Below are 25445 nucleotides of genomic sequence, written 5' to 3' on the forward strand. Positions count from 1 at the left end.
TCACATTGCCTTTGTATATATGTGCTGCTATTACTATATTAGGACAAAGACATTTTTAGCAAAGAGGAAAGTCCTTTGCATGAAAAAGGAAACGGCTTGCTTTTTCATAATTAATTATTTATTTTAACTCGATTTGACTGAAAATTTAGGAAATCTCTGTCAGTGTCAGACCAGTTTGGACAAACTGGAGGAAGGAAGGGAAGGAGTGTGTGAACCAGAGATAATTTCTTAGAAGAAGTAACAGAGCAGCTATCCCATATGGCACAAAGCAACTTCATGGATATGAGCTAATCAACCTAAACCACTCTCAGAAGGAGCTTTTGTGATCTTAGTAAGTTAGTGGATAAACACTTCGGGGAATAACTGTTCTCATGCTCATGTATTGTAACTGAATTTAGGGATGTGATTTGTGTTTGTCCTCTGTACACGTTTCTAAAGAAAGGAACAACCTGTCCCTGAACTTTACCAGCTCTTATTCAGTAACACAACTTAATCTACCTCCTACAATTACAGTATAACTGCTGGGGGTGAGGGAAGAGGAACTTTTAAAAAGGAATGGCTAAGATAACTTTATATTTAGTTCAGGAAACCTTAAAGAAGCTTCTCAACCAAGGCCTGGTTCCACCAACATTTCCTTAAACATTTGTATCTGGATCTCTGGACGCAGGAACTGGCACGAGGGGAGGCTGCTGCGTGTGGCTGCTACCCCAGAACGCCTGTGTCCCTCTGCTGTGTCAGAGGTGCCCTGGAAAGGACAACGTGGTGTGGCAAGACCCTACACTGCTCCTGCTTTTGAGACATGAAGTAATTGGTTATTTTGGTTATTTAGTTCCTTTTCTGTCATTAGTTTAATGAGTGTCGCCGAGAGCAGGGGGAGTAACTGGTTACCGGTCTGCTTAAAGTGAGGGAGAGGCAAGTGAGCTGCTTGTGGGGTGATCTTTTGGATACACAGGTGATTTACCTTCTTAAAGAGAGTTAGAAGGCTCACGAGAAGTGTTTTATTTGTGTTGCTGTCAAGAGCTTTTTCTAATTTGGGTTTTGCTTAAGAAAACAGAAAGTTGATGGAGCTGTAACAGTGCATTCTGCTCTGGTCTGCCTTGAGGAGAGGGAATGGCAAGACTACCCTCCTCTGCGTGCCCGGCACTTGGGCAGCTGGTTGCTTCCCCCTGTACTCTGGTTGGAGGCTGTGTGCAAGAGCAACTTTTCTGCAGGGACCAGCAGAGGGCACGCCTCCCCAAAGCACCCCGCAGGGCCTTCCCTCGCTGTGGAGCAGCTCGGTCTTTCCAATCTGTATTTACATGCTCTGGAAATCATTACATGGCTGTCATGCTTCTGAGCTTGGGTCTTGTGGGGCTCCACTGAGCAGAGGGACTTAGAGGAATTAACAAATACAGCAGTACTACAGTCCTGTAATCTCAACATTCATGCCATGAGTTCAGGGATATTACAGTATAGGAAGAGCTTTTAAAGTAAGAGAATTTTTTAGTCCCAGGTTTTAGTTTTTTCTAAAACACAAGTCACTCAAGTCACTTAATTGAATGTTTGTATTGTACGTTGTGGAGAAAGGGCTGAGTGCAAACTGCGAAATAGTCATTAGTGATCTATTTATTTTACTGATTTCATATATTCTCTGGCAGTTACTGTTACAGTCTACAAGAGCTGTCAGAACTTTGCAATATTATTGATTATATGGTCATCTGAGAAGTGAAATAGAGTTTGTAGGAAGAAGTAAGTTGTGGGAGGTGTGAGAGAGACAGTACTGGGGAGGGGATGATGTGCTCCTTATTTTAGATCCAGCCAAAGTTCATCTTTTAAGGAGACTTTGAAGCTTCACAGGCACTTCTGAAATTTGTCAGCTTATTTTCAATAATTGTTTTGCAGCATTTCCAAGTCTGACAGCTGCAAAGAAGTTGATAACCTCGTTTTTGGGGATGTACCTTTGGCTGCGGCTCCTGCTGATGGTGTAGAACTACCTGTTCAAGAAACTGAAGGTTTCACAAGGGAAAAAAAGAGGTATTGTGCAATGCTATTTCATACGTTACAATAAATTTCCATGTCTGTACGTCCTTTGCTTAAGTAAACATAAGTTGTGTTAAAGGCGCTGAATAACTTTAACAAGTGTTTTATCTAATTTCTATGAACACTGTTGCTAGATTTTGAAACCACATGGTAGACTGTAGAGATGTACTTACTCCAGTATATTTACTGCAAAAGACCAGAAGAGGGAGCTTGGACTACACTGGTTATTACTGTGCTGATCTTTCCTAGTATTTTAAAATTAACACATTTTTAGGGTTTTTCCCAAATATTTTTCCCTTCTTGAAGTTCAAGTTTGTTTTGTTTTGGTCGTGGTGGCATTGTTCATGTGTGTGTTTGTTTTGTGAAACTGTGCAAAATCAGGTCACATTCAAGAGGACTGTTCTACTCATTCCCCTTCAGATGCTACCAGCATCTTCCCCACCCCACACTACTGATTCGTGTTGTAGCTGTCAGTACTAAAGGAAGAAGTTCAGCTTGGTTTTGCTCTTGCTGAAGAAATGTTGAATTATCTTGATTTTGAAGTTAAATGTTTCTCTCCTTCAGATTTGCATTGATTGGTGCCACAGTATTTGATAGATGGTCTAGGGGACTTGTGCTTGGAAAAGCCCCAAACCGAGCCCTCCCATCTCAAATATAGTCAAGGAAAGACATGTGCTTGGATATTCATGTCAAAGCTTCAGATGACGTCTGTCTTGCAAGTGATTAGCCGGTATGCTGTTGTGGCTCAGAAATAAAGGCATACCCTTATTGTGGCATCTATTAATGGAAAAGGTCACAGCACAGCTGAGAATATTAAATGGGCACTCCCTGGAGAAAAGTGTTCTCCACCCCACAAATACAGGCTGGCATCTTGTGACAAGTATGGTACAAGACAGGAGACACCACAGGAAATACAGCTATTCCACTAAAGCTCTCTTCAGAAATGTCAAAAGGTGCTGCTGTCAGCAGGAGGATACTCTGAATCACAAACAAAAACGTATACAATAGACATGTTCTGTTGAGGAACAGTGAATGAATGACTGTCAGCAATGCTATTCAAAAAACCATCCATAGTATAATATCTAGGAACCATGTTATTTAATTATTTGTTCTAAAGCTCTGATTATTTTGATCAAAAGATGGTGTCCTCACCTCTAGTGTATGTGCTTGCTGTAACACAGTTAGGCCAAGTCTTCTGTGTGATGTTCCTCCATGCTACTGTACTGGGACCTGCACTTTTTAACCTGTGGGTAGTTGATGGGGAACAGAAGTGCTCAAAGGTCTTCCTGTGATCTGCGAAGTTCTGTGATCTGGAGATAATTTTCTGAATGAAGGATAGATGTCATGGTCACTCTCTAAAAATGGAGCAAAATGGTCAGGTGAGGTTGTAAGTTAGAAAATATTCAGCCCGAGATATTGACTCTTTCTATTGTTTGAACTTTATGAATACCCCTGGACTGAATTTCACATTCTGTGAGTGCTTTAGTGTAGTCACAGATGATTATTGTTTACAAATCCAAATTGAAACCACCAAAACACATGGTGATTTTTTTTTTTTCTTTTTACCAGAATTCAGTGTCAAAGAGAGGAGAAATAATTTTAGAAATCTGCAGACAAGCAGAGGTGCTGTACTCTCATGTTTGGATTGTCTTGTGCCTCTGAAGTTTCTGTTTGGTTTTGATAATGATGTAGTGTATTTAATAATGTAAATATCTATGTGTGCATAAGACTCTCTTGGGGTGAACAATGGTGTAATTAAGTAATGTTAGTAGAACCGCTTAATGCAGAATCAAAACCCAGCCTAGGATGTCACTAACCAAAATGTATGCTGGCAAGCATCCTCGTTGGGCTTTGAGAATAGCAGTGTTATCACCCACAGCCTTCTTTCTCTAAAGCTGAACTTGCATCTTTGCCCTTTTTGTTACTTGAACACAGACTTCCACAGATCTTAAGGAAAATAAAGGTGCATACGGAGGTGAGAAATAGAGATATCTGTTGGAAGAAAGATGATTCTTGCATCCTCTTGAAAAGCAAACATACTACTGTCCAAATAGCTCTTTGCTGTTATAATCAGCCCCTTATGTAAATACTTCGTGGACTTTCTTGCATTTTTATGTGATTCATGTGTTTCAAGTCAAATCAGCCATGGAAAATTGAGTTATCTTTCACTTTGTCACCTGGATGGCAAGGTGCTAAACTTCTGCAAATGCTGTGCCACTGCACAATTTTCTGCAAAATGGATCCTTGAGTTATTTCAGTCTCCTCTGATTATTCTAGTCACATTATGAACTGTGTCACAGACACTTCATAATCTGGGAGAAGTGCTGAAATATTGCTAGTGAGTGTAATTTGTCTTTTATGGAAGCCCTATAGTAGAGCTGGAAAGGCTCTGAAGAGCTGATCCATCCCCCTGATTGTCCCATGAGGAAGAGAGATGGAAATGATCTGTTCTGCAGACCAAAAAGCAAACGCTGTGTCTGTGCATGTCCTCATATGTAGCTTCACTACCTGCTTTGAAAGCTACACCTGGTTAAATGTGGCTGGTGTGATTGGAGAGGTGGGACCTCCTTGTTGTCAGACACAGGGTCAGTTTTCTTTCAAAAGCTAAAAGAGACTGGAATCGCATCATTTTGAGAGACTGGATGGATAGGGAACTTCTGATCTCTGAATCTCTGAAATTAAATGCACATCTCTGTCCTACCCAATTTTCCTGAAATGAGCCTGGAACCAATCGGAAGCACAGGAACAAACCTTTCTATCTGAAAGCAAAGAGTCACAGCAGGCTTTACAGAAATCTTTACTTTCTGTGTTGTTTGTTTCCAAAAGGCAGTTTCATAATACTTCCATGGGAGGAAGCAAAGCTGAATTATTGGTGTCACACAGAGAAACAGCATAAGCTTCTGGGTTTTATTTGCTTGACCACATTTTGAAAACAAGTTTTCTCCCTCTACCCACCTTTAGAGAGGCTTGATGTAGAACTAAGTAAATAAAAATAAATGAATTGCCAATGAATGACCAATACTGATAATCCTCGACTCAGTTGCTTTTAATGATGTAATGAAAACCAAGAAGGGTTTAAATGGGATTAAAAAACACAAGGGTTTTTTTCTTGAGTGAATTTAACCCTTTTGAAAGGGATGAGTCATTTTACTAAGTTTGCAAGTGCACTGAGCAAGGAAGATGCAAGTGGGGGATACAGATGCAATCTCAACACCTTCTTGTTTCCAAAGGGTGGGGCTTTGGGTTTTTAAAATTTTCTTATTTTGAGGGGGTATGGTTTTTTAAGGTGTATTATATGAACTGGGTGGTAATATACCTCTAATGTGTGTCTGGTGCACAAGTGAAGTGATGCATTTTTCATAATAGCAACAGTAAGTCTTGGAAACTAAAACCCAAGAATTTTTCCTGAGGTTTTGTGGCTGGTATCCCAAAAAGCATTCACCCTCTTCTGGAGCACAACATAAAAAATAGATACATTCCATGTAATCAGCCAGTCTGTAACAAATGGACAGGAATGAGCCATAGTCCTGCTTTTCATTCATTCCTTCCATTCCAGGTTTTTAAAAGAGATTGCCTCCTAAGTGATGTGTTCAGAACTGCTCAGCCCCAGGCAGGAGGACGCTTTGTGTTGCTCAGTGTAGATCTCTTCAGCCTATTACTGAGTAATAGCATCAAATCCTGGGATGTCTGCTGTGTTTGAAGCCAAAAACTGTTGTGGACTAAGTGCATTTTCTTGTAGCTGATTGTGGGATTGGTGCGGTGGGGTCCTCAGGTGAGGGACTGGATCCTGCAGGCTTCTCTGGGTGAACTCAACTGGGGGGGGTCGTGGTCCTGTGTGTGATGGGCAGGGTGCTTGGGGACCCCCATGTTGTGTTCTGGCAGAGGACAGCTTCCATAAAAGAGCAGCAATTCAAGAAATAGCTTCCAGTAACTATTTTTAAAAGGCAAAGCATTAATGGATGCTTGACAGAAGTGGGAAATTTCACTGGGCTCTCTGGGGTGTGTTCTGCCTGCATGCTCAAAGAGAGCAATTATTTTTGTGTGTTGTAAAACTTCTCTCTGTATGTGGCAGCAGACAAAAGGGTGATGGTAGCCCTCTGTTTGCTTGTTACTACTGTGTATTTTACAGGTTCCCTCAGGCAATATATAGTAATTTTGTTGCTGCTAGAACAGGTTCAGCAGCATGAAAATGAATATGTCATTACACTAATTAATCCATCCACAAGGAATTCTAGAATGGCGTAATCATCTTGCATCAACCCTACAAAACTGGCAATACAGATTCAAGGCAGAGATTATACACCTGGCTTGGGTTGCTGCTCCCTGGCACTGTGGCATGCACGGTGACAGCTCTGAGGGTACCAGAGGAGCCTGGCACTGCCAGGAGGGTGTAGGACTTACAGGGGATAACCTTTTGTCCTACATCAGGTAATGCATGGGATAAAACTGTTGAATCAGGTGTATTTTGTATTTCTCAATAATCAATGTTATGCTTAAATATGACCTGTGCTTTTGGGGCACTCTACTCCTAATGCTACGTCTTCTCACAGAATCGCAAAATGGCAGGGGTTGGAAGGCACCTCTGGAAATCACCCCGTCCCACCCCCTGCTTGAGCAGGCACAGGACTGCGTCCAGGTGGGGTGTGAATGTCTCCAGGGAAGGGACTCCACAGCCCCTCTGGGCAGCCTGTGCCACTGCTCTGGCACCCGCACAGGAAAGAAGTTTTTCCTCATATTCATGTGGAACTTCCCATGTTCCAACTTGTGCCCGTTGCCCCTTGTTCCCATCATTGGGCACTATTGAAAAGAGCCTAGTCCCATCATCCTGACCCTTTTGATATTTATAGGTACTGATGAAATTTCCCCTCAGTCTTCTCTTCTCCAGGCTGAACAAACCCAGGTCTCTCAGCCTTTCCTCATAGGGGAGATGCTTCAGCCCACTGATCATCTTGGTGGCTCTCCACTGGACTTGCTCAAGCAGTTCCGCATCCTTCTTAAACTGGGGGGCCCAAAACTGGATGCAGTACTCTAAGTGCGGTCTTTGTTGGAAACAAAGGAAAAAGAAACCCCTGAAAAATACTGAAAATACATCAAACTGATTTTCTGTTAACTCTCTTGCAATCAAAATAAAGCTGTAAGCTGACTTATTAAAGAAGTTACCTAGTCACCATTTGACCACCCATCCTTGGCAGTTACAGCAAAGACTTGCACCAGGCAGGAATACTGTTCTTGTCTGATTTCTTCATCCTGCATTTTCATAATCTAATTCTTCACCTACGCCCTGAGGGCAAGAGGCCTTTGGATTCTACCCCCTGAATCTCCTGCAACAAGGTGCCCCCAGAGAGTGTTATTCGCACTGATCTTGTCAGCTGAGGGTGTGTACATGAAAGCCCTTAAAAATGTCAGTCCCTTCCTGTCATTACACAGTTCCTTTCCTAATGAGTCTGGCTCCAGCTGTCGTAGGGATCTTATACCTCGGGATGTTTAAAGGCTTAGAAAGAAGCACGGAAGCAAAGTCATGGTCTGTGATGGCGGTTCTGTGACTCTGGTGCACAGAAATGTCAACAGAACTTTGGGCGTGTGGCTCACGGACATGGTCTGCAGAGGCATATTCAGCAGTAAAACAAACTCCCTCCTTTGGTGTGGTTATGCTTGTGGTCCCAATCTGAAGGCTGGGCCAGAAACTTGGAAAACGGGTTTAAAGTTTTGGTTGTGATCCAGTGAATTCAGGCCTGGTTCCTACAGTAGTAGCATGATAGAAATGGAATCCAAAATTGAAGTGTCTGTGCCTCAGCTGCAGGGGAAGGCGAAGGAGCAAATGTCAGGCCAGAGGCTGCACAAAATGATGTGGGATGAAGGGCTTTCCACAGGGGTTTGGCTGCTCTGGAGCCTTAACTTGATTCTTCCTCTAGGTCTGTGTGGTAGACAGACCTCCTTGTTCCTTTGGTGAAGCCCCTGCACAGCCACTGCGGAGGTGTCCATGCTTGAGGGTGTGCTCAGCTCTCAGAAACTGAATCTCCCTGTTTGTATGGCTTCTTAATTTCATAAAATGCTTTTGTACATGAATCTTCTGGCGTGTTTAGTTCTCACGTTACTGATTGTAATCCACTGCTGACCTCTGAAAGACTTGTAGCCCCCTGGCAACCTGAATAGTGCTGTGCAGAGGCCCCTTTTGCTGTCTTTGCAGTGGGTTTCCCATGCAGGAAATTTCAATAAGTAAGCAGGCATCTTGGTTATTCATAACTCTTAAGGCCATTAATCTCACTTGCAATTTAGATTAAGCAGTGACCTTAGCAACCAACCAGTGATCAATGGGGGTGGGGGGCACAGTTGTTCTTGGGTTTTAAAAATTTTTGTTTGTTTGTTTGTTTATTTTAGAAACCCATTCTACTGTTTCTTTCCTGTGAGTTGCAGTGTCCACCCTGGGCACATCATCGCTGGTCACTGCATTTTTCTTTGACTTGTCAGATGGAAATATTCTGTCAGTGTGCTCAGGCTTAAAATTCTCAGTCAGTGGGTTTTTTCATCAGCTAACAATGCATCAATGCAAATAAAGCACTCGCACCATGTTAATTTAGGTAAGTGATGGAGCAGACAATGTGTTTGTCAAAGTATTTAATCTAGAACAGTAAATTAAATCTCTGAAGCTTCACACGTAGTATCTTGTGTTATTTTGTGGTGTATTGTTTTACATCGTGGTAACGCAGGGCTGTGTTATGTCAGGTATTGTACAGAGGCAATTGAATGAATTGCTTTTATTTTTCTTGAAGAGAATATTGAAAAATATCCCACTGATTTAGCACTCTCTTAATTATTTTACTCCTCAGATCTCATTTACACTCTCTAGTCATGAATCAGTACCCCACTCTAAGCCCATTAAAAATAAACAAAACAAAACAAACGCAGCTACAAACCCCACCCAAAGCCAACAACACTGTGGTTTCAATCTGAAGGTCTGCCGTTCTTTCTTTAGGGCTGAATTTCTGATTTATCTGTACTGGATTGGCATTAAATTAGTGATAACTGGATCTTTGAAGGATGGTGATGGATGTGCCTTTAAATTGCTAATTATAGCCTAAAGTAATATCTTAATTATACTGTGGACATGAATTGCACTAAATGCCTATTTATTAGGCACTACTGAAGCATAGGTGTTACAATTTGTGTTAATACTTCACTTTTTTTGCCAGTAAACCAAAATTGTTCTGTATTTCAGGTACTTTTCATACTTACTCTTTCATTTGTAGCACAAAGTTGCCCCATAAACCTAAGGGAGAGAAAGAAAGAAATCTGCTTTTCTTCCACTGCTCTTGGTACCTGATAGCAAGAGGTCATTTATCTCTCTGAGAAGTTGCATGGCTCTCCGGGAGGTGGCATTTGCTGAGGTTCTCTCTTTGGGATATCATCTTTCACAAGAACAAAAATTTTTAATTATAAATGGTGGCCTATTCACATGCAATACTGTGGCTATTCCCCAAGGCAAAAAAAAAAAAAAAAAAAAGGCACCTCTGGGGAGAGAGGTTGAAGGGGTTAGGGTTGCTTTCTCTGCTTAGGTGTGACTTTCTGAAGAATTCGATGACAGTAGCAGCATTAAGTATTGCCACTGTCCCTGCCCCACAGCAGTGCAGTAGTGCAGGCAGTGAGCTGGACCGTGGAATAATGACCTGGCTGGAAAAGCAAATGCAAGATCGATGTGATCTCCAGAGATTCCTGCTGGCACATCTCTGGGCATAACCTAAGAGTAGAGTTAACTGGATAAAGTGGAGAACCAAAGTGAAGGGTAGCAAATGCCTTGTGGTGTTTGACCGGCAGCCTCAGCAGTTCATTGCTTGAAGAAGACTTTTAAGTGGCTCTCCTCAAGGCAAGTGGAAATTATAAGACAGATGCGCTCTTGGTCACTTTAGAGAGGGAGGTAAGGCTAAGGAGCCAAAATCTGCCTGCAGGAGTGAGAAAGACTGATTTGGAGAATAAACAAAACCAAAGAAATCCTAAGCATCCCAGGACTGAAAAAATTCGTGGTGAGTAAATTAGCACAGGCAACATGTCTACAGCCATGTATTTTTGTGCAGCCCATGATGAAGAATGCTTGAATTCTTTAAAAGCCTGTAAAATTGCTTATTGTATAACCTTCAGAAAGATGAACTCCAAACCTTGAGTGCCCTCATGATTGAAAACAGTCTGTTTGACCTTCTCTGTAACACAAGGATCAACACTGGTCCTGGGAGAATTTCTGGGAAGGGCTTAGCAGATGGATCCTGTGTTTAGGCAGCATTTCAGCAAAGGCCAGGGAGGGCTGGTGCTCCTGGAAAGGTTTTAGAGTACAGGAGTTTCCAGCCTTGGGTGTCCCAAAAAGGCTGTCACCCCAGCACTTCAGGTGTCAATGCTCTTGTGTGCTAATATGTTCTCAAAAGTACAGCCAGCCTCCCGGAGGCACTGGTTTGCCTTGCAACTGTGTCTATACAGAGCAGTGTTGATTTTTCTGAGTGGTTTGGTCCCTTTAGTCCTTTAGGAAAGATATTGCTGTTTCTTAGCAGTCTGATGTGGTTGCCCTATCCATGAGCCCGTTGATACTCGGCAGCCTAATACTAAGGGAGTCCTTGGGGTGAAAACTTCTTCCCAGGCTGCACTCAAGGCTTTGGGATCCAAAAGTAGTATCATCTAAATACTCAAATATTTTTTTTTATAAGAGGGGGATTCTATTTAAACAATAATCTATCCTTTGTTTACATTTCCGTTGGTTGGTTGGTTGTTTCTTGTAGACAGTGCTGTTCCTCAGAGCTTTGGCAGCAGCCTTCAGGATACTAGAGAAACCCCTTTTTGTTATTCAGATGTTTGGTTTTGCTCTGTTCTGTGCAGTTTGCTTTATATGGTGCTCATTTCTGCACAGTACCTCAATAATGCATTGCAGCTCCGAGGTATAGCTTAATATTCACCCACTCCTTCCCAAGGGGGATAGATGTGTGAGGAAGGGTTGTCTTTCAGTGGGCTCTTTGATGTTTCCGTGTGTGTATGTGTGATCATGTTTATAACTAGCATAAATGCCTAGTGTGACAGACAGTGAAGCCAAGAGCAAAGAAACACAACATAAATTTCAGGATATCATAAACCTTATCACAGTCCGATCCAGCACTGTTTTTTGATGGAAGCTAGAAATTTCAAATTGGGTGCAAGTGACTGAAGTTTGAATTCATATATAAACACAAAATGTAATAAGACCAAATATTTAGGGATCTGTAAAGCATTTTAAGCAACTAACCAATAGACATCAAGTTTCAATAAAACATTAGTTTAGTATAAGCCAAAATATGGCTCTTGCTTAAATAGATGAAACAGGCAGGAAGAGAAAATGATGAATTTTAAAGGATGGTACTGAATACTTAAGTGGTCTTTTCAGCAGGGGGATCACAATGAGTTGTTATGTTGCTGTTCATCCCTAGGCTGAAATGCCTGGGGCACCTTTAAGTCCTTTGAAGCTACAGTGGGATTTTTTTAATTTTTTAGCCACATATGTGTATTTTCAGGTTCCAGAGAAGTTCTTACAAAATGTACTTACAGTGTTGACGCAGTTCTTATATTTTTAAAAACCAGCACTAAATTTAGTACTAAATTGATGCTTTTTGGCAGGCCCAGAGGTTGGATTGGGGCCAGACAGGAGAGGGAGAGCTCCCCTCTCATCCGAGGTCTTTCTTACAGATCAGAGCGGGCTGCAGGGAAAACCTTCCAGTGCTGCTGATCACACCATGTTTGTGCTTAGACTCAAGGTCTATCAGACTCCGTGCTTCTGCCCCACAGAGAAATCAAAGTCCAGGGCCAGATTTGCAAGCTTACTGCTGTAGTCGCATGACGCTTAATTACACATCTCCTCTCTGAAATGCAAGAATTGAAATGAGTGACATCATCCTCTGAGCATCTAGAGCAGTTTAAAGAATATATGGGTTTAGGTGAATGTAGCGACAAGCAAGTGACAGATCCTCTCCAAACCTCAACCTAGGGTTGGTCCACAGACAGCTTTTTGTAACAGATTTTATGGCCAAATCAGAAGTAAATCTACAGTCTGGCTTCTTTCACAGTGTTGGCCAGGGGCTAGAGTCTATTATTTGTTACGCTTGCATCCCTTAATCAACAAACATATCCAAGTCCAAGGCTCTCAGTTACAGCACATCTTTTTTTGAAAGACCATCGCAGTCTGGAGTTTTGAAAATACTAAATGTGTTCCCTCCCTTGAGGTAACTGTACTCAATATTATGAATTTGCATGTAAAGGTTGATTTGATTTCTCTTTTCCTAATTTTAGTTTCCCTCATTGGATCTTGTTGATGTAGTACTTAGAGCTGCCACTGCTCATGAGCCTGTAACTTCTCTTCGTGCAGGTGCCTTTGGCTGTAATGGACCAAGATCCTTCATTTTTGGTCTGAAACATTTTCCCAAGGCTCCCAGCAGCTCTCTTCTGGCCAGTCAATGAAGTATTGACACTAAACTGACAGAAGCACATTGATCAAGGTTTCACTAGTGTTAGAGCCCATGTTGTTTTACCAGTGCTCCAGTTTACATTGCTGTTAATTGAGCTGCTTGGATGGTTATTTTTCAAAGAGAAGAGCTAAATTCTGTCCCCTTTATAAGCAGGAGCGGTACAGAGGTGGCGAGCTGTCCTCACGGTGAATCTCTGAGCGGTGCTGTGAACTGTGCACATGAACTGGGGGGAGAAGGAGGGGAGAAGGAGGCGACGCCTTGTCTGACACCCCTCATGATAGAGCAGAGCCCTCTGCTAACCCGGACAGTATGTGCAAAGGGACCAGGGGCATAGCTGGGCTCGTAAGGCTGAAGCCCTTGATGCTGCAGACTGTGAGGGTTGGACCTCTTGATCCTAGAGGTCTTTTCCAACCTTAATGATTCTATGATTCTATGTTAGTCATAACCTGCAATTTCTAGTGGAATTCGAATGTCTGTTGCATGGAAGTGCTGGGGAATGCGGTAAAAAATTTCTCTGCTCTACAGCCCCTGAAAGGGCCATGCTGCCTCAGGATAGGATTCAATCCAAGCCTTTTTTTACTGGGCCTTTGTTTATTTAATAGATGTACATGTGAAACTTGAGGGAGGTGACCCGGGCATTTTAAGTGTATTGTTTACACTTCTTAGGAAGATGCCACAATATGCCTGTTTCCCCTCTGGCAGGACAAACAGTGCCTGTGTTCTCCCTCTTGGCTTCCAGATACCTGCTAGGGCTTTACTTCCCCAGCATGGTGTTTGTCTGTCTAAGGAATTTTTTTTTTCTCATTGTCTTCCTTTTCTCAGTAACGAATGAAATCCAGTAGGGAGCTCTTACGATATTCAAAAGAGAGCTAGCACATGCAAAACTGAAGCTGAGCTGTAACCTCAACCTAATAAGGTCTCTGGATGCAGCCATGTAATTTTAGTCTGTTGGCTGGTACCATTCGTTTCCCATATTGGATGGAAATACTGGTGTTATTAACCATTTCAATTCTACTGCCAGAGTGTACGTGGGGCTTTTCATACACTTTCTTCAAATTCTGTGTCCTACTTAGTTGGGAATGCTCGTGACAAATGTTACCTGACATTACATTAAAATTTTGCAGAGTTGTGTTTTTATTTGGCTCTGATGGTTTGCTGTCGTTAACAAAATTATCCATTTTATGCTTATCCTGCTAAAAGTCTGGTGAAGTAAATACCGCTGTAAAAGGGCTAAAAAGCAGTCTGTATTCTCTAGCACAGAAGAGGCGCAAACCTGTCAAGTGACAGAGTCCTGTGTTTTCAGCTCTTACTCTGAGAGTTGCGGAGTTGTGATGGTGCTTGGGATGAGTCTGGTTCCTCGTCTGTTGTCTGGTGATGACTGGGAATGGCTGTCTGGGTGGGTTGGGCTGCCCAAGTTGTGAGAGCCTTTGCGGGGAACTGGCAAATACAGAAGGCGTAGTGAGCTGCCACCAGAGCTGGGCTCTGCTGCGGAGCTTGGGGGTTAACTGGAGCTGGGTACCAGAAATTCTGAAGCTCAGTCCCTGATTGAGGCGGTGCTGCTGCTGCTCTGGGGCACTTGAGATGAGTGTTGAGCAACAAGACAGGAGATATGAGGGTTTGGCTTTCACCAGAAATGAAACAACCCCAAAATTGTAACTTGCTTGGGAGTTTGTGGCTAAACAAAGTGCTGGCTCACTAGCTTTTCCCCTCAGTTTAAAAAAAAAAAAAGGCACATTTATTTTGATGCTGTTTATAAAACAGAGTTTAATTTTAGGCAGTCTCTGGAAATTAAATGTGCTTTGTGTTCACTGAGGGTCTTTGTTTCTTCTTATCCTAAGAACAATTTATTGCGGGTGCACCCAGAGAGGCAGAACCTTGTGCATGTATACAGCAACCCTTATTTCTGTAAAGTAAGCAAACCCTACTGGCTTTCCCTTTTTGCAAGCAGAGAAAAAACCCAGAAGGTGTTTAAGGTGTGAGCCTAGTGAGGCCTCCACTGAAATGCAAAAGCCATGCTGTGGTATAGGTGCTTGGAAGTTAGTATGCTTTAGTATTTCTGTTCAATTTCTCTGATCCTTTTGACCTCTGCCCTGTCACATATTCAGAATTGGTACCTCGCTTCAAGCCGTTTGTGTCCCTAGAGTTTAATTGCTACTGCAGATGATAGTGACGGATTTAATTTTTTTTTGGACACAAAATATAACTTCTGTGTGGAGCACCTGTTATTTGCTGAAGACAGTGATCTGGAGAGTGATGGTGCCCAGCCCTTTCAGCTTGTTATGCACATGAATTCCCAGTACCCTGGTACCTCCACAGTGGCAGGAGGATAAGCTTATTGGTAGGGTTTGGAATGCTGTTTGCTTTGGCTTGTACTTCCTGGGCTTAAAGATCCTCACCGCTAATCACATCAGTATTAGATGATGAGCATCACCATGGCTCTCTGCCACATTGTCCAGCAAGGGGGTCTGTGCAGGCAGAAGCAAAATGGTTAAGTGCACCGATCTGTTGGATGGAGCTGTGCCGGGTAGGGTCCGCTCCCACATTGGCTTGTTTACCTTGGCTGCTCATGATATTCTCCCTATGTTCCTCATGGAAGATTCCATTTTTGCAAGAGGGATGAACTAATTTGTTTAAATGAAAAAAAAAAAAAAGCAGCCGTTCTGCTTATTAATCCTCTCTGCAATCATCCTGATATGCACAACTTGCCTGTTATTAAAGGGAAATGTATGCATGGCATCCAGCACACATGTGCATTTGCATTTCAAATCAGCTGAGTCAACACAATATAGTGGTGCTGTCTGTAGGTCCTTAGGGAGCCCAGTAGCTGACAATGTGTGCTTAAAGGGAGGGTCTGCTTTTCTTCTTTTTTTTTTTTTTTTTTTTAAGCCAGTTTCAGTAGCAAATAGTCCTGTGTTAGAGGCGCTTGCACCATAGCTGCTTGGACCACTGATGTTTAGCAGATGATTAGCCTCTCACAGTGTCTGGGATTTTATTTTATTTTATAAATAGTGTTCATCTGGACAAAAAAAAAATTGGCAACAGTTCAGAGAAGAGAAGCTGCTGCTGAAGTGTTTCTGCTTGTGCTGCCACTGATGCAAGCAGCTGTTTCCATCTGCACTGCAGTATTGCAGCCTCAACACAGTCAGAGCTCTCAGGGCTCCTTGCTGGTGGAATTACAGAGGAAGCTGGCCTTGCTCGCATCTAGCTTCAACCCAAGGGCACACCGAGGATGGGAGGGTCGCAGTCTCTGCAGCAGGCACAGCCAGGTAGCCTGAACCGGGAGCCGTCAGAGGCCATGTAAGTGTGGATTCCCTTTGCTCTCCTCTTTTTTTCTCTGTACCATTGGGCCTGCAGCCTTTCTGCACTTAACCTGTGCGGTGCGTTAAGGAGGTGACTTTTGTGTCTGAGGCCTTTGTTTAATGCTAATTGTGTTCAGCTGGAGACATAGTTACGGTTTTGCTGAATATTGCGAGTTATCTTTCATAATGCCTTCCTAGTATGAAGGCAACTTGCTTGGACTGACCACCTCGATTCATAGCTGTGTACCATGTTTTGTCTTTTTACGTTTTGGATGCATAATCAATCAAACACAATGACCATTTCCAGTGAACAAAAACAGACCCCTTCCCCCCCTCCCAAGCCCACCCCTCTGTGTTTTCTATTTAAAATGCACAGCATGGAGCTGCATTTCACTGGTTTTTCAAAGCTTCTGCTTTTCTCTATACCGATACTGTTTTTCAGGTCACATCACCCTTGTCAGCATCCGTCCCTGTCATGGTATTCTATCCTCTGATGAATCGTAAGCAAGGGGTCCTTAGATCCCTTCTTGCTGAAGGCCAACTCTGAAAGATTCGTTGTAGGGAAGGGGGAAAAAGCAAACAATTAGTGGTTAGTCATAATGAGTTATCACTTTTTCAGATGGGTAAATCATATATAAGTGCGTATGGAATAGGTATGCAGAAATAGCAGAGTAATTTCCCATTTGTAAGAAGAATTTTGGCATTTTTTGGTTGAGAATTTATCGGTTTACTTAGCCAACAGTCTTTCTCCCTAACCCCCCACCCCTAACCACTCAGCTGGCATGATAAAGCATGGACCTTACCCCTGAATGGAATTTAGAAGAATTGCCTTGTTTCCTATTGTTGTTTCGGTTACATAAATGACATTTATCTAACACACCTGAACACCAAGTTAATTTCTGATCAGGTAAGTTTTAGGTATGTAACCACTAGGGCCAGTATATAAACCAGCTTCATGGAGGTTTCTTAATTATTTTTTTTTTAATGTTATGTGTGCTTATTAAAGTGGATTGGATTATAGTTGAGACATCATTTGTATGTTTGAGATAAGTGCTTCAGGGTCAATGGGGAATGCTAGAGCAGTAACTGATAGTTTTGCCTCTATAATAGGCCTTACAAGTAGGTATGTGCTCCCTATTGTATTATTGCAGGATATCAGCCAATAGCTTTGCTTGATACCATCTTGTTATATTTGTAAGATAGAGGCCTAAGAGCATTTCTGCATCCTTTGTTCCTTTGATGTATAGCTTCACCAATTAAGATTTTTTTTCTATATAGTTCCCTCTTATATAGTACTGGCATTCCTATATACAGCATCTATTTTAATGATATGGTAGAATAAACTGATGCCTCATTATCTGTAAAGTACTGTAAATTACATTTTCATCTTCACAAACTGGTGCTGATTTTTAAAAGTGATCCAAGGACTGGGCAAAGAAAGAGATGTAGCTAAAGCAGGGTTCAGTGGTTTTTATCTACAATTTTCACAGCCTTTTAAGAATTCATTCTGTTGAAGAACATATTGATCAAGGGGTGTGGGTATATATATGTATATATTTTGGGGGGCACATGAGTACATTACATTGTCATCCCTTTCAGTGACTTCTTTTATATATAAATATCCTCATCTTTTGCAGTTAGTCATTCCTGTGAGGTTTCAGTATGATCTTTTAGGGCCCTACAAAATCAACAGATATACTTGTAGCACAGGCGTCATTCAGTAACTGTTGGTGTTGTTGAGAAGAGTTTGTGAAAGATACTACTCATCTTGTATTAAATAAATCACTAAGAGTGTGCCATTTTCTTCACTCCAGCTATATATTCTTTAAAGTAAGATAAGTAAGTAAAGTAAGATAAGTATAGAGATGTTTCTTTATATTTGAGAAAGCATGAGGGTGTTTTCCCAAAACAAGAACCTCCTCATAGGAAGTCATGGCAATCAGCTCTGGTCTGAGGTTTTGACTTTGTACCCTAATAACTATAACTTTTACCAATGCTTTTTAAATGAGGTTACATTTAACTTACTTTGCAGACACAAGCAAATTCCTTAATGGCAGTGATAGTTCAGAGGTAAAAACATCTGGCCATGTCCCAGGCAAGTTGGGTAACTGCCCATGCCGTTACAGCATCCCTGAAGTCATCGCTTTAGCAGAGGCTGACTGCTTAATGGAGACAGCTTCTTAACAAAGGGAAAGCCAAGTTGGCTTTGGCTGCCCTGAGTTCACTAGATTAGAGGGGTATAAATCAGAAATCATTACGGGAATACATTTATGTTAACGTCAGAAAAGTACAGAGTCAAACAAATTCCTTAAATAGCTGCTGGTTTAGGAGTTCCCTCAGAGTGTCCTAGGGTGGGTTTCTTCGCTAAACACTAAGAAAAGTAATGGAAAGAAATTGATGGTAGAAGCAGTGCTGAAAAGGGATCTAGGTTAAAATTTTAGAGTGTATCCATGATTACATATGCTCCTTTTGCACATGTATGCCAAATTTCCAATTTTAATGTAAATTTGTTTCAGCCAGGATAAAAGTATTTGTAATAAAACCAGTATTGATACTGACAGCCTGGGGTCTTCTGTTGTTCATTGTGGATTGTTAGTGATTCAGTCACTGGCAGTAGACAATTGTCCTTTTATTTAAAGGAAAAAAAAAAGCCAATTTTGAATGATAAAAAAGGGAAAGCCCAAAGGAAGCCTGTGACAATAAAAGTTAACTGCAGATAAAAGCAGTGTGGTTCAGACCTCACTATTGACATTATAAGCACTGTCATGTGCTTTGCAAATTGCAGCAGGCACCCTGGTGGTCCCAGATTTAGCTAAACCAAGGACATGTTTCAGTTGGATAATAGGAATGGACTCCGTTGAAATAAAAGCAGATGACAGTATGATGATGATTAGTGTGCAGGAACTCTACAGGTATGTACACACTTACATCTAGCGCACTTGTGACGGTGTCCTCCTTGTGTGCGCCGTTCACGCTACGCTGAGACACCAGTTTTGTCCTGCTGAGGATGTGATCACAATTCAGCTTGCCAAGTGCTGTCACCTACATACAGTGGTTTTCTTTGTAATTGTAATATATTTCTATCTCCTGGTAATACTTTTTAAGTATTAGAGAACTGGAAATGTTGCTAGGTTTTTATATGTTGGTAGCTCTTAGCCAGTTGTCATCTCCGAATCATTTTTTTTCTCCAGGGGAAAGGGTTCCTTTCTCCTGAGGACGAACCACACCTTCCTTTTGTGGAGCATTATGGTTGGTGTCCTTGTGGCAACTGGGCAGGATTTACATTCAGTGCCCATTTCTTGATCAGCCAAAGGGCTGATGATGTGTTATTTCCTCCCATCAGGAGCTCTGTATGCTGCGTCTCTAACATTTTCATCCCTTGCCAATCCAAGAGGAAAATGACTGAAGACTGAGCCAGCTCCCACTGAAGCTGATGGTGAAATGCCCACTGACTTCAGTGGGAGCTGGATCATGCTCCAAGAAAGAAATTGAATGTTAGTGATCATTGGTCACAGGCCAAGATGTTGGTGCTCTTGTGGGTTGTTTTTCAACATTTCTTCTGCTGCAAGGTCTTTTCGTTTGTTTGTTGGTTGCTGGAAAGACTCAGAAAAATTTAAACTGGATTGATTCAGCCTTGCTCATAAGAGATGGGAGCAGCTGTTCTGTGAGTATGTGTGCGTATACGTGTGTATATATACAAAGTTACCTGTGCATACGTACAAAAACACAGCCCTTGCTACCACATTTTTTATTTTTCTATCTCCTAAACTTAAAAGAAGCCAGTGTATGGTTCTTAAAGGTTTGAAAGAAGTTAGTCTGGTAAAATATTTGCAGTTTTATATGCACATACGTAGGAGAATCATCTTAATGAATGTATACATGGAAGAGTGGGAGATACATATATATTGAAAGTATTGAAAGGAATTTGGGTGTTGGGAGGAGGGGAGGCTTCTGTTACTGAATTGGTGTTTAGTCTGAGTTCGTCCCTTGACAGGTAGTTCTGCCTACTGTCAGCGTTCTACGTAAATTTGTCATCATCTTCCTCTTATTGACAATTGTCAGTAACATCCCCATCAATAAGAGCATACACTGTCTACTAGATTTGTCTACTAAATAGGGTGAATTGCTGGGAGACGTGGGGGTGTTTTACTTAAGAGAAAATGGACCAGAAGTAACAAGCAAATTCTTTTGTCAAGCTCCCCTGTCTTTTATTCCAGCCTCCCTTATTTGAGTTTGAAGGATCTGATCTCTGAAGTCAATGACAGCGCTTCCTTTGATATGAGAGGTTATTACATCAACCGCTACATCTGTCACTAGAAGTAGGCAGGTCACGTTTAGACTTGAAAACAAAATAAAAAGACCCTAGAATCACTAACCCTTCCATTAGCAAGGCATGCCACACATCTGGCAAATACATGTATATTATAAAGCTCTCTGTAGTGAATGGTGTGCCCTGTGCCATGAGTAACAGAACTGCTGTCATCTAGTATGTATTATGACATACAGGCAAACTGGAAAATACAAACTGATGTGAAGTAGTAAAAACATGAATGAAAAGGCATTCCTTGCCATGCATTGTGGCTGTCACATACCGTCAACTGTTTCCCTATCTGCTTCTGCTTTTTGCTTTGCTTGACCCAGCAGTCAGAGTAACTGCTTGTTAAATTTAAAGCAAAGACGCCCTTCAGTCCTGTGTGTTTCAAAAGGTGATAGTCTGGGTGCTTTTAATGTTTCTCTAACATTATTATAGGACATAGAAAAGTGGTTCTGTCTATTATAAACACATTTTATTTGCTTTAAGACCTGGGGAGAGTTTTTGTATTTGCTAATGTTTAGATACCATTTCCTTATCCATCTCTGATGCGTTGGAAGTATTTAGCTGTGTAACAAACTTCTTACTTAGTCCAGGTGAGCAGGCTTTTCAATGGTAAGAGGCAGAGTTTTAATTATGGCTAGAATTTCAATGCAGTTTGCATTTTCTTTGAAGAACTGGAAGTGTTTGGAAGAAACAAACAAAAAAAAAGATACTTTTTTACTGTGGATAAACTAAGAAAAAAGGTGTCATTTCTCATCAGATCCTTAAATGCTCTGAAGCAACTGTCTGAATTTAGTAGCAGACTATGGATATCATATTTTATACTCCCATTAGCACCAGAGAAACAGCTTAATAGAACAAAAAAGAATTATTTTCCTTTTTCTACCACCGTCTGAGGTTTCAAAGGTTTCTTTTAAGGCATGTTTTGGCCTGAGAGCCTTCATAGAGGGTGATACCAGACAAGATAGTAAGATCCCTCCTTAGCTCTAGAAACCAATGTGAAGTTTGCAGTGTAAAATTGTCTAAAAATATAGCATGTGGACTGGGAAAATTTTGGTTTAAGCAGGCATAGATATCTGAGGCAGATGTCAGGGTAACTGAGAGCTGTATTCATGGTTTTGTTGCATTCCCGTAGCACCATTTGCTCATCCCCTACTACCATTTGCTACAGTTCCTCTCCCTCCGCTACGAGGTCCGATTAGCGAGCAGAATGGATGCTTGGGAAACCTCTTGCTTTAGGGAGGAAGAACTGGAGCCACTGGTTCTGTTGGGATGAAAAGTAAACTTTGGGAAAATCTGAGGCTCTCCATTTCAGTTTCTTTGATTTTTTGATTAAACAGGTTCCTTAGAATTATGGTCAAATTTACAAAACAGGGTTTTCCTAAACAAAAGAAGCTTGTTTCTAGGGCTAAATATAGACCAGATTGTATCTGAAACCTCATAGTACTTAGAATCAAATAAGCTTCTGCTTTTGAGTTTTGATTTCCTTCAGCATAGAAACCTGCATTTATTGGTCTTGTTAATTGGTCTTGTTCATTGCTCTCATTAGAAATGGGTCCAGGGTTGTGCTGGGAAAGGGCTTGGTTGCTAAAGGGGGGGAGGATGAGCAAGAAATTGGAATCCCTTTGTTTAGCTTCCCAAGTGCAGGACTGTCCCCTCCTGAAGCGAGAGCCTGCCAAGAGAAAGTTTAGTGCCGTTGTTCCTCACCTGGCAGAGCTGTGGGCAGTACAGCTGGGGTGCCAGCTGGTGAGGTGCCACTGCAAATCAGGGATTGCTTTTTCCAGCATGCTCTTGTGCTGAGTAGGCACTTCCCTCAGCCCGGGTGGGAAGGGACAGTTTCATTGTGCTGAGAGCTGGAGCAGCAGAGTGTGCCCATGGGAGAGAGAAAGCTGAAATCAATGAGAAATCTTCCAGAGCTACACCAGGCTGGAGCGGCAGCAGGAGGATCACCCCTACCTCTGAGTCAGGAAATGAGATTATTATAGACCCATAAGATTTTTTTTTTGTTGTTAAGAGGTTGAGATGGCTTTTTGTCCTCTGCTCCTGTTGCTTCCTGGCCGTGTTTCTATCCATGCTTCACGTGTTGAAGTAGAGGAATAAGGGCTAGTGAGGATCTGTGCGAAGCTCTGCACAGGTTTACGGAGGCTGTTTAGGGGTAAAATAGGCAGAATATGGAGCAGGTTGAAGGCAGAGGGACTCTCTTCTCCCCTCTTCCCTTTAAGCAAAGGGAGTCTCCACCTCCCTTCTTCTCCACCTTCCACATAATCCTTATCTCCTTTCTGAAAGGAAGGACCATAATAGTTTCTGGAACACAGTCTTATTTCCACATTTCACTATTTTCACAGATCTCTGTGCCTCTCAAGATAAGTTGGTCCCCCAGGGATTATGGGTGTCATATATTCATCTTTGCACTTCACGGTCGCTGTTTTGTCCCCGGGTCCTGCTTTTGAGCAGTGTGGCTGAGCAGAGATGTGGCTCTGGGAAGCCTTCTTGCATTTAAAAGGTAGTTCCAATACAAGCAATTTCAAACCTATGGCTCTGGCTGCCAAAGAATTATTGATTGTTTTCCCTTGAAGCCACTGTGTGATGCTGTATAAGAGTGAGCACCGGCACATGGATGCTTTCTGAGGAGATAGTTAACAGGATGTCATTTCCTGGATTAAAACTTTAGAGCTCGGTACTAAAGGCAGGGGAAAGATATTTGCCACAGGTATTAAATACTTAAACATCAACTACTGATTCAAATAGCAATCTCTAACCTAGTAGGGTGAACAAATTGAAGCACTGACTGGGTTATTGTGTATTGTTTGATTGTAACTCTCTATGTGGTACACATTTTCTACCTTGGACATTGGGGTATCCTGCATCTTTATTGTTTCTTCTCATATCTTAAGAGACTTATGTGTCTGAATATTTAGCAGCCTCTAGTGATTTAGGGACACATTAGTATATTTGCTGGTGTGATGCCTGAAGATGAGTGCCTTTAATTAAATGGTATTTTCCTGTTGTTCCTCTGAGAATGAAGCATCTGCCTGAAAAGAGCATAGGGATTAAAAAAAATCTTCAGTTCTGAGTCCTGTTTCTGTAACATAGACATTTTCATTTTTCAGACTGAAGCCAGTAAAAAGAAAAGCAGGCTAGCCAGAGAAGCTGGGGGTTCATTTCATTATTCATTTATATCAGTAGTGTTGAAAAACATACCCTGTTAGATCTCAGGAAAAGCAATAAAAAGGAAAAATTTAACATGATTTAAAACAATATGGGGAGCTTCTTGCTAGTCAGTTAGAAAAACGATTTAAGTAGTTTGAAGTGCTGCTGTAAGTATGCCATGTTACATCCCTCAATCTTTTTTCCTTCAGATGTGGCTTCCCACAGCTTGAGACATTTCTTTCTGGTTGCTGTGTGAAAGCAGGAAATGGCTTTTGTTGGGGGAGTGTGAATTTGGCTTCTGCACAAAATGCTCTCAAAATCACTGAATAAACAAGCAGAAAAAGCAGGAAAAAAATTCCTTCTTGCCATATCAGTTGTGGTAGGATTAGTTATAATACAACAGCTTAAAAACAAAAAATCAATATTATTTTTAAGGTGATTATGTCCTTTTAATTCTCTTCTACTGCAGTTCTAATCATGTTCTCTAAATATAATCACACTGTGAGGAAAAATTGGCCTTTTCATAGTAAGGGATTAATGTTTAAGGGATTCTTAAATTTATTTTTGCAGTCTACTCTAGAAGACACATTTCCAAACTGACCTGTGTGGTTTGCATAACTTGCAAGGTATTATTTTCCATTGCTAAAGTCTCACATAATGATTTAAAAGTGGAAGTCATATAATTTCATTTTAAATATTTTAAATCTCAGCTCAGACACTAAGTTGTCCAAAGACTTGACATTGGAGGTCAAACGTTATCGGAAGAGCAGTGAAGTCGCTCAGCAGAGCTACAGCAGCAGCAGGATGTAACTGAGCTGTATTTACCCTTTCACACCAAATTTAGACTGGTGTAAATCATTAATGCTTCAGCTGAACTGGCTGAGATGCGCTGGGGCAGCAGAGGACATTAAACCCTTGGGGTCACGGCATGGAGGGGAAGCAGAAAGCTGCACAAAGCAGGGGAACAACTCTGGCTGCTTCTGAGCATGATACAGAATGATCTTCCTCTCTTCTGTCCCTAAATTAAACGATGTGCCTGTCATGACACATCACTTGTAGGCTGGGAAGTATCACATTCGATGCAGTAGTGATTATTTTTCTGGGGAGCCATGTTTTCCGTGGCTCTTGTAGGAATATTTATGCTGAAATAATAGTAAAATCTTTCTCTGGAGAGGAGTGTCTGCCCTGTTTTCTGCACACATCAGTGTCAATATGAATTCTTGTGCAGTTGCATTGCACTAAAGCAGGTCTTTGTCACTTCAGTAGAATGGGATTTATTTGATAAAAGCTTTATTCTTAAATGAGGACTGCAAAGGATTCTTCCCTGCCACGTTGTAGCTCAGGCCATACAATGAACACAGGACATTTATGCTGCTCTTATGTTGGGCAGAATACCTCTGCTGAGGAAGAAACTGCGGATGATTTTGTGCAATACTCCTTTTGCTACAGAAACCCATGAATGCAAAACATAATTCCTATTTAAACCTCCCAACTTTGATTGGATATGTTCTTTCACAACAACCTTAAAAAAAAATGGCTGTTTTTCTGTCCTACAATATTGGTTTTATTAGGGTTTTAATGCATCAGAAAGATAACAGGATAAAGAATGCTGATGCTGGGGAAATTAACTTCATCCCAGTTCAGGGATTTCTTCTGTAAAATTATTTTAAATTGCTGTGATTAAAGAAGCTGGAGTTGTACCTGTTTTTCATTGAGCCATATCCAGTTTTAAAGTAAAAATAAAGACAGAAGGTCTATAGGCCAGCAATGATGAGTATTATAAAGTAAGACTAAAATTATTCTACAGCATTATTGTTTAAGCTGAAATAATCCTGTGATGAAATTATGGTTTTGCTTTGATGATCAGACTTAGCAAGTCAGAAACATATAAAATACAGCACCGATGTTGCAATGCAGGTGAGTAGCACAAGGCGTAATTGCCTTTTCTGGTACGCATATGATACGTATTCTGTACATACGCCATACATATCAGATAGCAGACAAAAATATTCCCCTGCAAGGTGATGTACCTGCTTAGTACAGACTCAGCACTAGACAGCCGTGAATTCCCGCTGACTCCTGGTGTAGCCTGGGTCATTCTGCTCTTCTCTGGAGCAGACCCTTGGAGACCAATACACTCTGGTTTTCCTGTGGCTGCCTCAGGGGTATCAAACATTATTTTATTTGCAAGGC

The 25445-nt window shown here is 41.5% G+C and overlaps 1 protein-coding gene across 11 annotated transcripts in view; it reads left to right on the plus strand.

Moving 5' to 3' along the window:
- Nucleotides 1–25445, plus strand: part of TACC2 (transforming acidic coiled-coil containing protein 2) — a 122899-nt gene that overhangs the window by 44878 nt on the left and 52576 nt on the right. For 9 of the 11 annotated variants that reach the window (XM_064464320.1, XM_064464321.1, XM_064464322.1 and 6 more), the window contains one exon: nucleotides 1882–2013. In XM_064464320.1, the coding sequence (XP_064320390.1) occupies nucleotides 1882–2013 (132 nt within the window). Of the gene's footprint in view, nucleotides 1–667; nucleotides 805–1881; nucleotides 2014–15606; nucleotides 15786–25445 lie in introns of those variants that run through there. The other 2 variants (XM_064464324.1, XM_064464325.1) reach the window with 2 other exon arrangements.

The sequence above is a fragment of the Phalacrocorax carbo genome, chromosome 12 (genome assembly GCF_963921805.1).
Source record: "Phalacrocorax carbo chromosome 12, bPhaCar2.1, whole genome shotgun sequence".
NCBI classification, from domain to species: domain Eukaryota; kingdom Metazoa; phylum Chordata; class Aves; order Suliformes; family Phalacrocoracidae; genus Phalacrocorax; species Phalacrocorax carbo.